Below are 11,365 nucleotides of genomic sequence, written 5' to 3'. Positions count from 1 at the left end.
GGACTGGCCTTCAGGGTCCTTCGCTGAAAAAGACCAGGATCGTCAAGCGCGTGGGCTTCCGGTGGGAGGACTAGGTAAAAAGGCATCTGCCATTATACATAACTGTATCTGTCGATTCGCGGAGAAGCTAATCTCACACGAGCGTCTCTGCATCCTGCAATCAATATGTTATACTGATTACAGAATATATTACAGCTGATTTGTATAAAAAAGAATATACGTAAAATCAATTCAAATGAAAAAATTTTATGTAATCTCGCAGCTGCTACATGATAATCGTAGCATATTATGGATGAAATATACATTTTATAACATTTCTTATTTTATTCTTCCTTCTTATATTTATTACCAAGTAGGAAATGGGATACATAAAGAATTTATTTTATTTTGTATTTTAGTAATCTATCGTTATTTTATTTGATAGATTTATCCCTGTTTGCTTTCCTTTGCTCTTTTCGCTTCTCTTTCTCCTTAGCATCGTGGATACGCCTCTTCTTTCGCAAGAGCCAGATTTGTTTAGCTCTTTCTTCTCTACCTTTCATCATACTCTTGTACAATTTGCGATGTTTCTTCTTAATCATCTTCTCTCTGAGACGGTACTCCTGCTTCTCCAATCGGGCTTTCTCCCATGGAATTTCCTTCGTGATCTCACCAGTCTGTACCTTCATCTTCTTTTTCTGCGAATTTATAAATATTGATAGCAAAGATCAATTTTCGCTAGATTATTTCAAAAAGTTATTATACAAAATTGTAATAACAAAACCTCTTGTAATTGAGCTTGTTTCTTCATTTTCTCCTTCTCTTTATGCTCAGTAATCTGTACATCATTATCGTCGTCCTCTTCCTCGTCTTCCATTTCCTCATCGCTTCCTGAACTCAAATCGTCCTCAGCTTCAATTTTCTCTTCTTCATTCTCGTTCTTGTCATCAACATCCTCCTCTTCTTCATCTGACTCTGATTCCACTAAACGAACAAATATAAGTCAAATTTAAATTAGATAGAATTCCATCTTTAATTTCTATATACTCATCCAAAATCAAAATCTTACGATTGTTTAGTTTATAATCAGGGTCCATGAGAGCACGCTCCTCTGGAGGAATGTACGTTTGATCTTGCCGACCTTCTGTAAATGGTGAGAGATGAGGTGGAAGTATAGCACCCATTAAGTATTTCTCTACAGGCAATAATTCTCTGGCGTTCACACTGTCGAACACCCATTGTGGCTGAATGTAATATCTGAAAGAAAATTATATTGAAAATTCAGAAAAGTTGTATGCATATAAACACTAAACATAATAAACCAGATTTAAAACAGATATAGCACCTCGATATATATTGTTTATTCATGCTTGGTCTATCTACAATCTGGTGGGTTATCGTTTCATCATTCTCATCGAAAGTGGCTCCGACAAAGAGTAACTTATCCCAAGACACTTCCCCGCCAAAGCAACGTAAAATAAATACTAATGGCTCCCTGGGAACCTCTCTATTAATAAAAACTTTTATGCCTTTAAATAAATTTCTCAGTTTCCGTATTTTTTCAGCTTCTGCCTTAGCAGCTTCGACCTTGGCAGTGTCTGTCTCCTAAAAGGCACAATCAATAATATATTCAGATTTTATCTACAGAATTGACGTATCAAATATAAAATTAGTTAGCACTTTTACTTACATTTGAAAATTGATCTATTTCAATATCGTCATCTTCAACCGCTGGTACTGAAGAATCTAAATTGATTAATGGAACATTTAATGCATTTATTCTCTCCGAGACGTATGCTTCTTCATCAACCAGTGTTTGTTCAACATTTCCTGTATAATAGAATATTTAATTTTATAATTAAATTAAGTTTCACATATTTGAAATGTTAAATATATCGGTAATTTGTGTTAATAATAATAAATCTTACTCACCAGAATTTGTCAATTTGGGAGGATAATGCAAATTCAGAGTATGATACAGTCTGTAATTCACAAAACCAAGCATCACGATATAGAATTCTACAAACGTAGACATGATCTTAAAATCAACTTCGTTCTTTGCTTGAGGCTCGAAACAAAAGTGATGCGGCACTATCCACGTTATCGTTTGCCCTTTTATCTCCGCCTGGTAGTAGTAGCCTTTGATGGATATGAATACTTTACGCAATGCTTTGGCAGCAATAACGGCATGAAGGAATTCCATAGTTAATCTCCTACACAACAATGACTGATCTCTCGGTATATGAGCCAATGACGGAAATGTGCTGAATAAAAAGCAGAGAGTCAGACAATCGTCTAAGTCGCGTAATGCATCTATGAAAGTTGGATAACGCTCCTTGACTATATGATCTATCTTTAATGTAGGATGGTTACTCAAATATCTCTTTACTTTGGCAAAATCTCTCATTGCCTTCGCGCGTCCAACTTTTCTGTTAAATATCTGAAAAACATATGCTAATAGAGCTACACTTATAAACCACTATAAACATTTGATTCCAAGAAGTTATGTTATACCTTGTACTCTCTTAATTTCCATATGATTGGTTCGTGCATCAAAAACTGAATATCCTTCTTGTGATACAAGGTTTTAATGCCAGGCTCACCCTTTTGTGCTCTTTTACGGTTGCGTGGCTCCCTTGGGTATATACCTTTCAATATACATAACTTGCGGAAATCATTTAGCGTCAATTGTAATTTCCTGAGGGCAGCTCTCCTCGTCATAAATTGCGCTCCCTCACCACTTTGATACTGCAAATTTCAAAGATATCGATTTTAATCCACAGGAATGTCGCTCCATTAAATTTCCACAGAAATTTTAACATAACCTCCTCGTCTAGACAAAATGAGGTAAATATCATATCAAATAAAAAAATCCACTCACCTTCTTTTTACCTATTACAACCATTGTAATGTGCTTTATATTTAATACTTAAATATAATAAAATTACATGCCAACATGTAAAATGCACAAGCGTAAACACGCAACACGTGCAAATAATTCGAACCGTATCCTCCGTATCAGAGAGTATAAAGAAGATGGAGTCGATAGAGGAAAGGTATTTTCTTATGGCGCTCGCGCACTAGACGCGATAAGCGATGAGCGATATCCAATGAGAGCTCTGCTTTTCCAGTGACGTCCAGATTATTCTTATTACAGATCTAGAGGAATAATCCAATCTGGAACTCAGAAAACTTCGAGAGCAGGGAGCGTCTCGTTTGACCAGTTGCGATTGACTTCCACAGCCACTCACAGCCCCCGGTGCCCGGAATTTTTCCACTGGACTAGCCAATCAGAAATTTCTATTTTAAATCAGCCAATTAGTCAACGTGGTCAATTGAGTCCCACTGGAAAACTTACACAGTTGCAAAATAAATGTTCTGCTGAACGTGGCCAATCACGAAGAAGAAGAAGAAGAAGTCAATTCGCAAATGTGGTCTCCCGCCAAATAGTTCCACTGTTGAAACAGTTGAAAGTGGGTGCGAGCTATCAAGCAATCGAGTAAAACGTAAGTAAATGGTATCGAGCAAAACGCCGCTCTCCAGATATACTTATATGTACTTATTGTATATTAATATACTTATATTTTACTTCTGTAAGTATATATATCAATTATATACAGGGTGTCTCAATTCTTTCCGTACAAACTTTAGTAGAATATTCTATGAGCAGAAATAATGAAAAAATGTTATATAAACATAAGTTCTAAAAGCTTTATTAAAAAGTTTATGCAAAAGTTAAAATTTCACGTTGAAGAAGTGAGTGACACGCTGTATATACCCTAACAGAAGAATGCCACATCACACGCAGTCTTTACCAGTATGTTTATTTGCAATTACGCTTGACCAGTTCATTTCGTCCGTTGGCAGAACAGCGTGGAGCTATGCGTCGTTCTAAAAAAAGTCTTGATAATGAGTATAATGACCCTACTGCAAGGATTTGGCCAACGTCATATCAGCTACAGCAATCTCGAAGTATGGTTTGGACTTGGAGAACAATGCGAGCTGGTAAACAGGTATCCCTATCATTTCACACTGATACATATAAAAACTTCTGCCAACAGATTACGAAAGGCGAATACAATTCTGTGAATGGTACGTGCAACAAGTACAAAAAGATGACCTTTTCCCATCAAGGATACTATGGACTGACAAGGCTATATTTACGAGAAGCGGTGTTGTCAAAGTTCAAAGCAACCATGTATGGGTAAGGCCATACGAAGATCCATGCGCTGTGCTAGAAAAATGTTTACGACGTGACTTCAGCTGTAATGTATGGATGGGCATGTACAACGACATGCTAATTGGTCCCTATTTCTTGCCAGAACATTTAACTGCGCGTACTTTTTTAAACCTTCTCAGTAACGATTTAACAATTGCTCTCGAAGATGTACCTTTACTGTCTCGCCAACACATGTGGATACAGCTAAATGGATGCCCAACATATTCTGCAAAACAAGTACAACAGTGGTTAAACGAACATTATCCCAAAAGGTGGATTGGTCGAGAAAGTCCGATATCTTGGCCTCCAAAATCACCGGATCTTACGCCGTTAGACTTCTATCTGTGGAGGACAATGAAAAACAAAGTTTATCGAACAAAAGTCAAGTCAAGAGACGAATTAATACAAAGAATTATCAACGCAGCTGCAGAGATAAAGCAAAATCAGCAAGAAATTCTTAGGATGACAAATTCAATATTAAAGCGATGTACAGCTTGTATTGATGTGGCCGGACGGTACATTCAAACGTAAACTTAATTGAAATTGTTCCTTACATATGTATTTCATATTTTTGCTAACTTTCTAATAAAGCATTTTGAAACCTACGTTTATGTAACATTTTTTTCTTATTTCTGCTCATAGACCATCTACTAAAGTTCGTCCGGAAAAACCTTGGGACACCCTGTATATTAATTTCCTCTTTATTGATGTAAATTAATGTAAATTTAATCATATTTATGAATTTTTCTGAGCAACGCAAAATATACTACTAATGAGATATTAAGTTATGATGTATGTCAAAGTTTCGTACTTGTTTCTTCACATAGTGATAATACACAAGCGATCGCAATATAACGCATTTCTAGATGCAACATTTTCAGATTGTACTGTGATTTAAATTATGAAAATGCAAACCTCTCGTATGGTTAATAAATAAATATAAAGATTTTTTCTTTTTACTATTAATATGATATTTTTGATTGCGCACAGCACAAATATATACAAAATTGTTAGCATATTAATAGTGCTTCTAATCTTCTTCCGAGTCGCTACCATCCTCGCTTTCGTCTTCCAGCTCCGGCATTGGAAAACGTAATAAAGCTGCTATCCCAGTTAATTGCTCTAATTCTGAAAACAAAATCGTAATTTTGTTTTAATACATAATTAACATGCACATTAGGACACAATAAATATATTTTGTTTATATTTTCCAAGTTTGAGATAGATATTATTCATACAAAACTTACGTTCACCCGAGACATGCAGACTCGAAAATATTTTAACATCGCCACCTGAGTCTTTCACACTTTCAACCAGCTCAACATATTCCTTTCTCAGTGCTACGTCTTGACACCTGAACCACGATGGTTGGAAACAAAAGTACAGGAAATGTATTATAAAGTAGAATCAAGTAAAATTAATATTGAGACAAGTAGGAGGGTAATAAAATCACCTGAATAATTTATCTGATATAAGTAGAGTTTCCACTGCTTGAGCAGCGCTGGCTTTTTCAACATGTTTCTTGCCATAAAATGCTCTAGCAGGATCCGTCTGCAGAATATTATAAAATGCCTCTAGAGCCCTTACTTCTCCTGCTGCTTTAGTATCAGAAATTCGAGAGACTACAGCAGGATCAGCTAGAACTTCTGTTGTAACAATGGATCATAGTAAATATAAATACAATAAGAGACAATTGTACTTTGCAAGCATTATGCTCGTTGAGATTTTATAGATACATATACACTACCTTTTAATGAATGTTTAAAACCCGAACTAGTGTGAACTAGCAAAAATTTACTTTTATTATCTAGGATTACTTTATTATCAGATTTAACAGCTTGTTGTATCATGTAATCCATAAACTGATCTTTCACAAAACCAGGGCTGGCAAGGATAATGCATTTCACTAGATCAAAATTGATGTGCCTTAATATGCCTTGCATAATGCTCTCGTAAAATCGCGCCAAACCCTAAATATGTATATATGTCCAGTTAGAAATTCTTCTTATACTTGTCCGCATAAAATGTTTCTATACGTTTTAATACTAGCGTAAAATGTTTCTCGAACCTTTTCATGTTGTGAAACGTGTCCTTTCCTCTTCCTTGGTATAACTTGATCAATTTTCGCACGGACTATTGTCATGTTGGAAGTTATCAAACAAATTTGTGCTATGCCTTCTTGCATAATTGCAGCAGCTACATCAGCATTCTAAAACAAAATAAAAAAGAAAGTTACAGTAAATATACAAATCTTTCTTTTCGAAAATTATTAACCTGTGCAGGGTCGCATGCAGTATCGACTCTTTCCAAAGCGATAGAATCCCATTTAGTTTTAGTAATACTGAATTTCCGATTTTGCTCAACATCCAGTGTGTGATATGCTCCTGTCTGTAAAATAAAAAACAAATGTAATTACAAATCAAACATTTTACTAACTTAATATTTAAAATAATGACTGTTAGAGCTAAGTGAGCATAAAAATATATATGAAGAATAACTCTGACACAAGGTTCTATAATTGAGATCGTTCAGATGGTCTAAAATATGAGTCAATTCCTCTACTATAATACCAACATAATGCAAATAATAACGTAAATAGAAATGTGAACAAAAAAAATTTATTTAAATTAAATGTACAAAACCAATTACAAATGGACTGCCTTAATCCACTTTAGCATCATGTACTCAAAAAAATTCACTATAAAATCTCACAAACTGTGCACTTCAATGATATATAATGAACACTTGGCACTAATATAAGACATTCTTTTAAACATCAATAGAAATCAACTGCAATCAAAATCTAAGTATCGCCATTTAACTTACCTTAACATACTTATTTTCTTCCACATTTCTACCTTTAAGTCGTAGAACACATGCTTGCGTATCAAAATCAATATTTTCTACACATATCGTTAAAGTAGTTCTGACTCTATAGCTGTTAGAGCTACCAGTTGCAGATTCCGTTTGCACTTTCCTAAATTAAATACAGAGAATTGACAAAATAGCATTGGTTAAAATTAAATGTAACATTATTACACAAATTTGAATATACCTGATAGTAGAACAGCTTACAAAGTCTCCTTCGCTAATGAGATTATAGGCGTGCCACATATCCTCGGTATTTTCAGGGACAAGAGACACTCGCCTAGAGATTCATTAATTCTAGTATTACGTTCAGTCTTAAGATTATATTAATATATTTATACGCAAGATATATATTTACCCTTCTCCATCTTTATCTACGTATCTTGATACTAACTTCATCTTGAAGAATATTTTTATCTTAAATATAAAAAATACAAGTTATATTTTCTATAAACAAGACATTTATTGTCATGCAGTTAAGAGTTTTATAAATTAAACTTAATGTAAATATGCTTCTTTATCAAAATTTTATATCATGTAAAAACTAATATATGGAAAGAAATTTAACGTACAAACGTATTACTGAGAAATAGTGAGAAATAAACAATATGATTATATATTGTAGAAGAAAAGCAAAACTCGTACTTATAGGTTAAACCATGATGATACTTGGTTCGAAAACATCCAAGAGTCATAATAGAATCAGAAATTTACCTTTATATTTATTGCACGATTATATCTTTAGGAACATTATCGAATTTATGTTTTCTTTACTCGAAGCGTCGCACAATAAATCAAGCCATATGTCAAACATGATACTCCTCGTTTTTCAATCGGCGATTCATTCGCAACCACGTTCACGATCGCAACCATTCGCAATCTTCGTAAACGTGAAACGTGATTCGTAGATAACCTCAAATTTATCTCCTACAGGGCTGCGTTCGGAAACGTCACCCGAGTGCACACGAGTATACTCCCTTCTCTTTCTATCTCAGCGAGTTAGAAGGAGAAGGGAGTATACCCGTGTGTACCCGGGCAGAGAGAAGCCTGAGAGAGGCCATCCCGGCCTTTTTCCTGGGACCGTCGAAAGCCCCTGTACACTACCGCCAGTACATCCATTATCGAAATTGGTACTACGTAGCCACGTTCATTTTCCGATACTGCCGATAAAACATCATTTTGTTGTATATATATATATATATATATATATATAATATATATTACATAACATTTGCGATGTAGCACGGACGCGCACTAGAATGATGTTTTATCGGCAGTGTCGGAAAGAGAAAAAGTGTGAGAGGGAGAGAGGGCTATCACTATTAGATATTAAACATACAGATAATATAAATATATAAAATAAGTTAACATTTATCGATACATGTAAGATATAAATATTAAACTGATCCTCGACCAATTACAATCGAGAATATCTTACATGTATCGATAAATATTAACTTATTTTAAATATTTATATTATATGTTAAATATCTAATAGCCCTCATCTCTCCCTCTCTCACTTTTTCTCTTCTTTCACTTTCACACTTCCCAGACAGCACAATATCCAAAATCAGGACATAAGACGTCTTTTAGACGTCTTTTAGCCATCTTTTCGTAAGACATCTGAAAGACCCGCTTTTGGACATGTATGTTGTCTGAGTTATTTCAAGATATATGTATCTCCTATCAATTTAAAGATCCGAATACGAGACAATATAGGCCTTTATGGACAATTTTGTAAGCAAAACGAATAATATTTGGGGAACAAGCAACAGGGAATGTTTTATAATTTTTAAGTATCTTGACGACGGTTTATCGTCTTTTATGGAATTTATGGTATGCGCGATCACCGCGCTGCAAGAACGATCGCGACGAAATTTTTACAAACGATACATATTAATGTTAATTTTCTACAAAGTTAGATTAGGAGCACATACAAATAAATTTGAAACATTTGTAAACGTAACGAATTACGTGAATTACGTGAACGAGCAAATTACGTGTCTGTTCTTGAACGAAAAACGCAATTGTATTCGCATACACACGTTTGAGCTTGTTAATTAGCACTCTCGACGCTCATACGCATTTTGGAGCAAGCTCGCTCCTTCGTTCACGATCGTTCGCGATCGCGACGAGCAAAGTGACATAACGCCAAACGCGCGATCATTCTCTTTAATTACTTAATAGATTATTAATTCCCGTGCTTAGTGAGAGATTCGAGCTATTCACCGAAGCGTCTTTCCACGCGATTCACTCATTCGAAGTAGAAATCGAAACGGAGGCAAGAGACACGACACGAATTCCGAGGTTATCGTCTCGCTGCGACACGCGGGACAACGATTCTATTAAAGATTCGGATGTGTCGCGCTTCGAATCATTTGTCTCTCATGCACAATTCACTTACCGATCACGGCACATTGCAGGAGACCCGTCAAATCACAGCCGGGAGGAACGGGAGGGTGATACGACGTACGGGCGTCCTTTCGGCCATCCCACTCGTTGCAGACGTTGCAGTCGACACGAGAAGAAACAGAATACAGAATATTCGGCGTACATTCAGCTTGCAACACACACACACACACACACACACACACACACACTCTGTAACCGGAGGATTTCTTTTCTTTCACGAGAAAGAAATTACACGAGCAACAATGACGTCTCGCCGCGAGTGCCGCGACTCGTACCGACGTACAACGAGTAACGTATTACTTTCGCGCGCGCCGCGCGGCGAGTCGAGCCAGGAGCCCCCGAATCCGGCCGAATCACGTTCAGTCGCTCTCGCCGCCCGCCGCCGCGCGCCGGCGCCCGGCGCGGCACGCGGCACGTGGCACTGCGGTACTCGGCAGTTCGGCTGTCGCAGTCAGTCACGTCGCGTTGTCACGATGCCACGATCGTTGAATGAATCCGCCGATTTCGGAGCAGCGTACGTTCAAAGTCGGCGCGCGGACGATTGTTTCCATCGGCGAGACGGCCTTGCTAACTTGTTTTCGTCGACGCTCGGAATACCGTTACCCGCGGATATGTTACTCAATCATTCTCCCGATGAATTTCGGACAGGTGTGAAGTGTTTGTGCTCCGTGCCGTTGGTGCTGTTATTCGGAATGCGCGCTCGTTCGCGCGATTGGCATTCCTGCTCCTCGATTTCGCGGGAATAATCGACGACGCGCTCAATAATTTGCATCAAGATCAAGTGTATCAAGTGTCGTGAATGAATGTATCGCGCGAATTGAATCCCTCGCTCGAGGCGGAGATGTCGAGGCGAAGGTACCTGTGACGGCAATTGTGAGTTGTGAGTGATTTGCAGTCTCATCGTGATATTCGCGGGCGATAATCGCTCGTCCCGCCCCGGGCCGCCATATGTCTGGACTATCGAAAGTATCGAATGTGCATGGCATTCATTTACGCGGCATATCTCGAATCGTGTCGTGCTTTGAACGTGCTGTGTGCTGTGCCGGAATTGTCGTGCGATTATCCCCGATTCTTTTCGAAGAGCGGAAAGAGGGCCGAGTGACAACGTGAAATCGTATCGTGATTCAAGTAATAGCACGCTGTGATACAACATAACATACAACGCTCGTTCATGAATATTTCTTATTTTCGTGTATTTCGTGCCGCGTAATCCGCGGCTCCTCGTTGTGCAAAGCATGCATTAATATAGTACTTACATACGCGAGATTTACGTGCTCGATACGTAATGTGCGTACGATATTTAATCTTAATTGTGGTTTTGTTTAATCAACTGCACGTGTCTTTACTAACCGTCCACTTTATTCGCGTAGTATCTCGCGTCAAGATCTTCCAACATTTCATCGCCATTAACGCGACAGCCACACGGTCGGCAGTGATGAAACGCGGGACGAATTGGGGCAATCGGCGTTGCGACTCCTTCAAATATGCACGAAAAATCTATGTTACCTGCTTTTATATTACTGCAGAGTAAAGTACTTCCTTCCCATGGGTACGACCTTGGCGAGGTGGGAAGGCCCAGTACCCAGTACGAGGATTTTACCCGAGCAAAACTCTTGTTCTGCTTGGATAAAAATCCAAAGACGGGGAAGCTAACGTACCCTCGTCCGCCGATTTTATTGAATGAACGAACCGCAACCGGTTCGTCGCGTTTGCTTCAGGAGTGCCGTACAAGTAATCGGACTAAAGGACTTTTTTAAACGGGAGTGCCGTACAGTATCGCGCGAGAAAGACTTTTACTGAAATTAGTCCGCGCGCGATTGTAGTTTGTTATCCGCGAGTTTCTCGCGAGTGTCCTGTGCGGTGAGAGGAGGAGGCCTGACGTCCTGA

The 11,365-nt window shown here is 37.9% G+C and overlaps 2 protein-coding genes and 1 long non-coding RNA gene across 5 annotated transcripts; 1 reads left to right on the top strand and 2 right to left on the bottom strand.

The window, feature by feature from the left end:
- Positions 1-314: 314 nt before the first annotated feature.
- LOC139775115 (pescadillo homolog) lies at positions 315-3,020 on the bottom strand. The gene is made up of 8 exons (XM_071710880.1): positions 2,861-3,020; positions 2,494-2,727; positions 1,912-2,419; positions 1,670-1,809; positions 1,325-1,584; positions 1,049-1,236; positions 764-963; positions 315-677 (listed from the first exon to the last, which is right to left on the bottom strand). Exons 1-8 carry the CDS (start codon positions 2,882-2,884, stop codon positions 414-416), a joined length of 1,818 nt encoding a protein of 605 aa, XP_071566981.1. The 5' UTR covers positions 2,885-3,020; the 3' UTR covers positions 315-413.
- A 205-nt stretch (positions 3,021-3,225) lies between these two features.
- LOC139775117 (uncharacterized) lies at positions 3,226-4,803 on the top strand. Its single transcript, XR_011718743.1, has 2 exons — positions 3,226-3,951; positions 4,041-4,803. It is a non-coding gene; the product is annotated as an uncharacterized lncRNA (long non-coding RNA).
- On the bottom strand, positions 4,676-9,755 carry LOC139775116 (protein pelota-like). Of its 3 annotated transcripts, none has more exons than XM_071710882.1 (11): positions 9,471-9,753; positions 7,781-8,226; positions 7,425-7,483; positions 7,254-7,346; positions 7,025-7,175; positions 6,473-6,586; positions 6,267-6,407; positions 5,946-6,168; positions 5,652-5,844; positions 5,446-5,552; positions 4,676-5,326 (listed from the first exon to the last, which is right to left on the bottom strand). In XM_071710882.1, the coding sequence occupies exons 3-11, from the start codon at positions 7,463-7,465 to the stop codon at positions 5,229-5,231; spliced, it is 1,161 nt and encodes a 386-aa protein (XP_071566983.1). In that variant the 5' UTR covers positions 7,466-7,483; positions 7,781-8,226; positions 9,471-9,753; the 3' UTR covers positions 4,676-5,228. The 3 variants fall into 3 exon arrangements, with proteins under 3 accessions (XP_071566983.1, XP_071566982.1, XP_071566984.1); XM_071710881.1 differs by having other exon boundaries at positions 7,781-8,166; XM_071710883.1 differs by lacking the exon at positions 7,781-8,226 and having other exon boundaries at positions 9,471-9,755.
- Positions 9,756-11,365: the final 1,610 nt, after the last annotated feature.

The sequence above is a fragment of the Temnothorax nylanderi genome, unplaced genomic scaffold (genome assembly GCF_030848795.1).
Source record: "Temnothorax nylanderi isolate EJ_2023f unplaced genomic scaffold, tnyl_v1.0 TNYL_tig0093_pilon, whole genome shotgun sequence".
Classification (NCBI taxonomy): Eukaryota; Metazoa; Arthropoda; class Insecta; order Hymenoptera; family Formicidae; genus Temnothorax; species Temnothorax nylanderi.
Note: the sequence above shows the minus strand (reverse complement) of the source record. Positions and strands in the feature narration are given on the sequence as shown.

Bases quoted from the DNA above. Each gene is read 5' to 3' on its own strand.
- LOC139775115 (XM_071710880.1), bottom strand. From the start codon at position 2,884: ATGGTTGTAATAGGTAAAAAGAAG. The intron at 1,810-1,911 runs GTGAGTAAGATT...TCTATTATACAG, and splicing joins TCCCAAATTGACAAATTCTG to GAAATGTTGAACAAACACTG. The intron at 1,237-1,324 runs GTGCTATATCTG...ATTTTCTTTCAG, and splicing joins AATAAACAATATATATCGAG to ATATTACATTCAGCCACAAT.
- LOC139775116 (XM_071710883.1), bottom strand. From the start codon at position 7,465: ATGAAGTTAGTATCAAGATACGTAGATAAAGATGGAGAAGG. The intron at 6,169-6,266 runs GTTCGAGAAACA...ATACATATTTAG, and splicing joins ACGTTTCACAACATGAAAAG to GGTTTGGCGCGATTTTACGA. The intron at 5,845-5,945 runs GTAGTGTATATG...TTGTTACAACAG, and splicing joins TTTTAAACATTCATTAAAAG to AAGTTCTAGCTGATCCTGCT.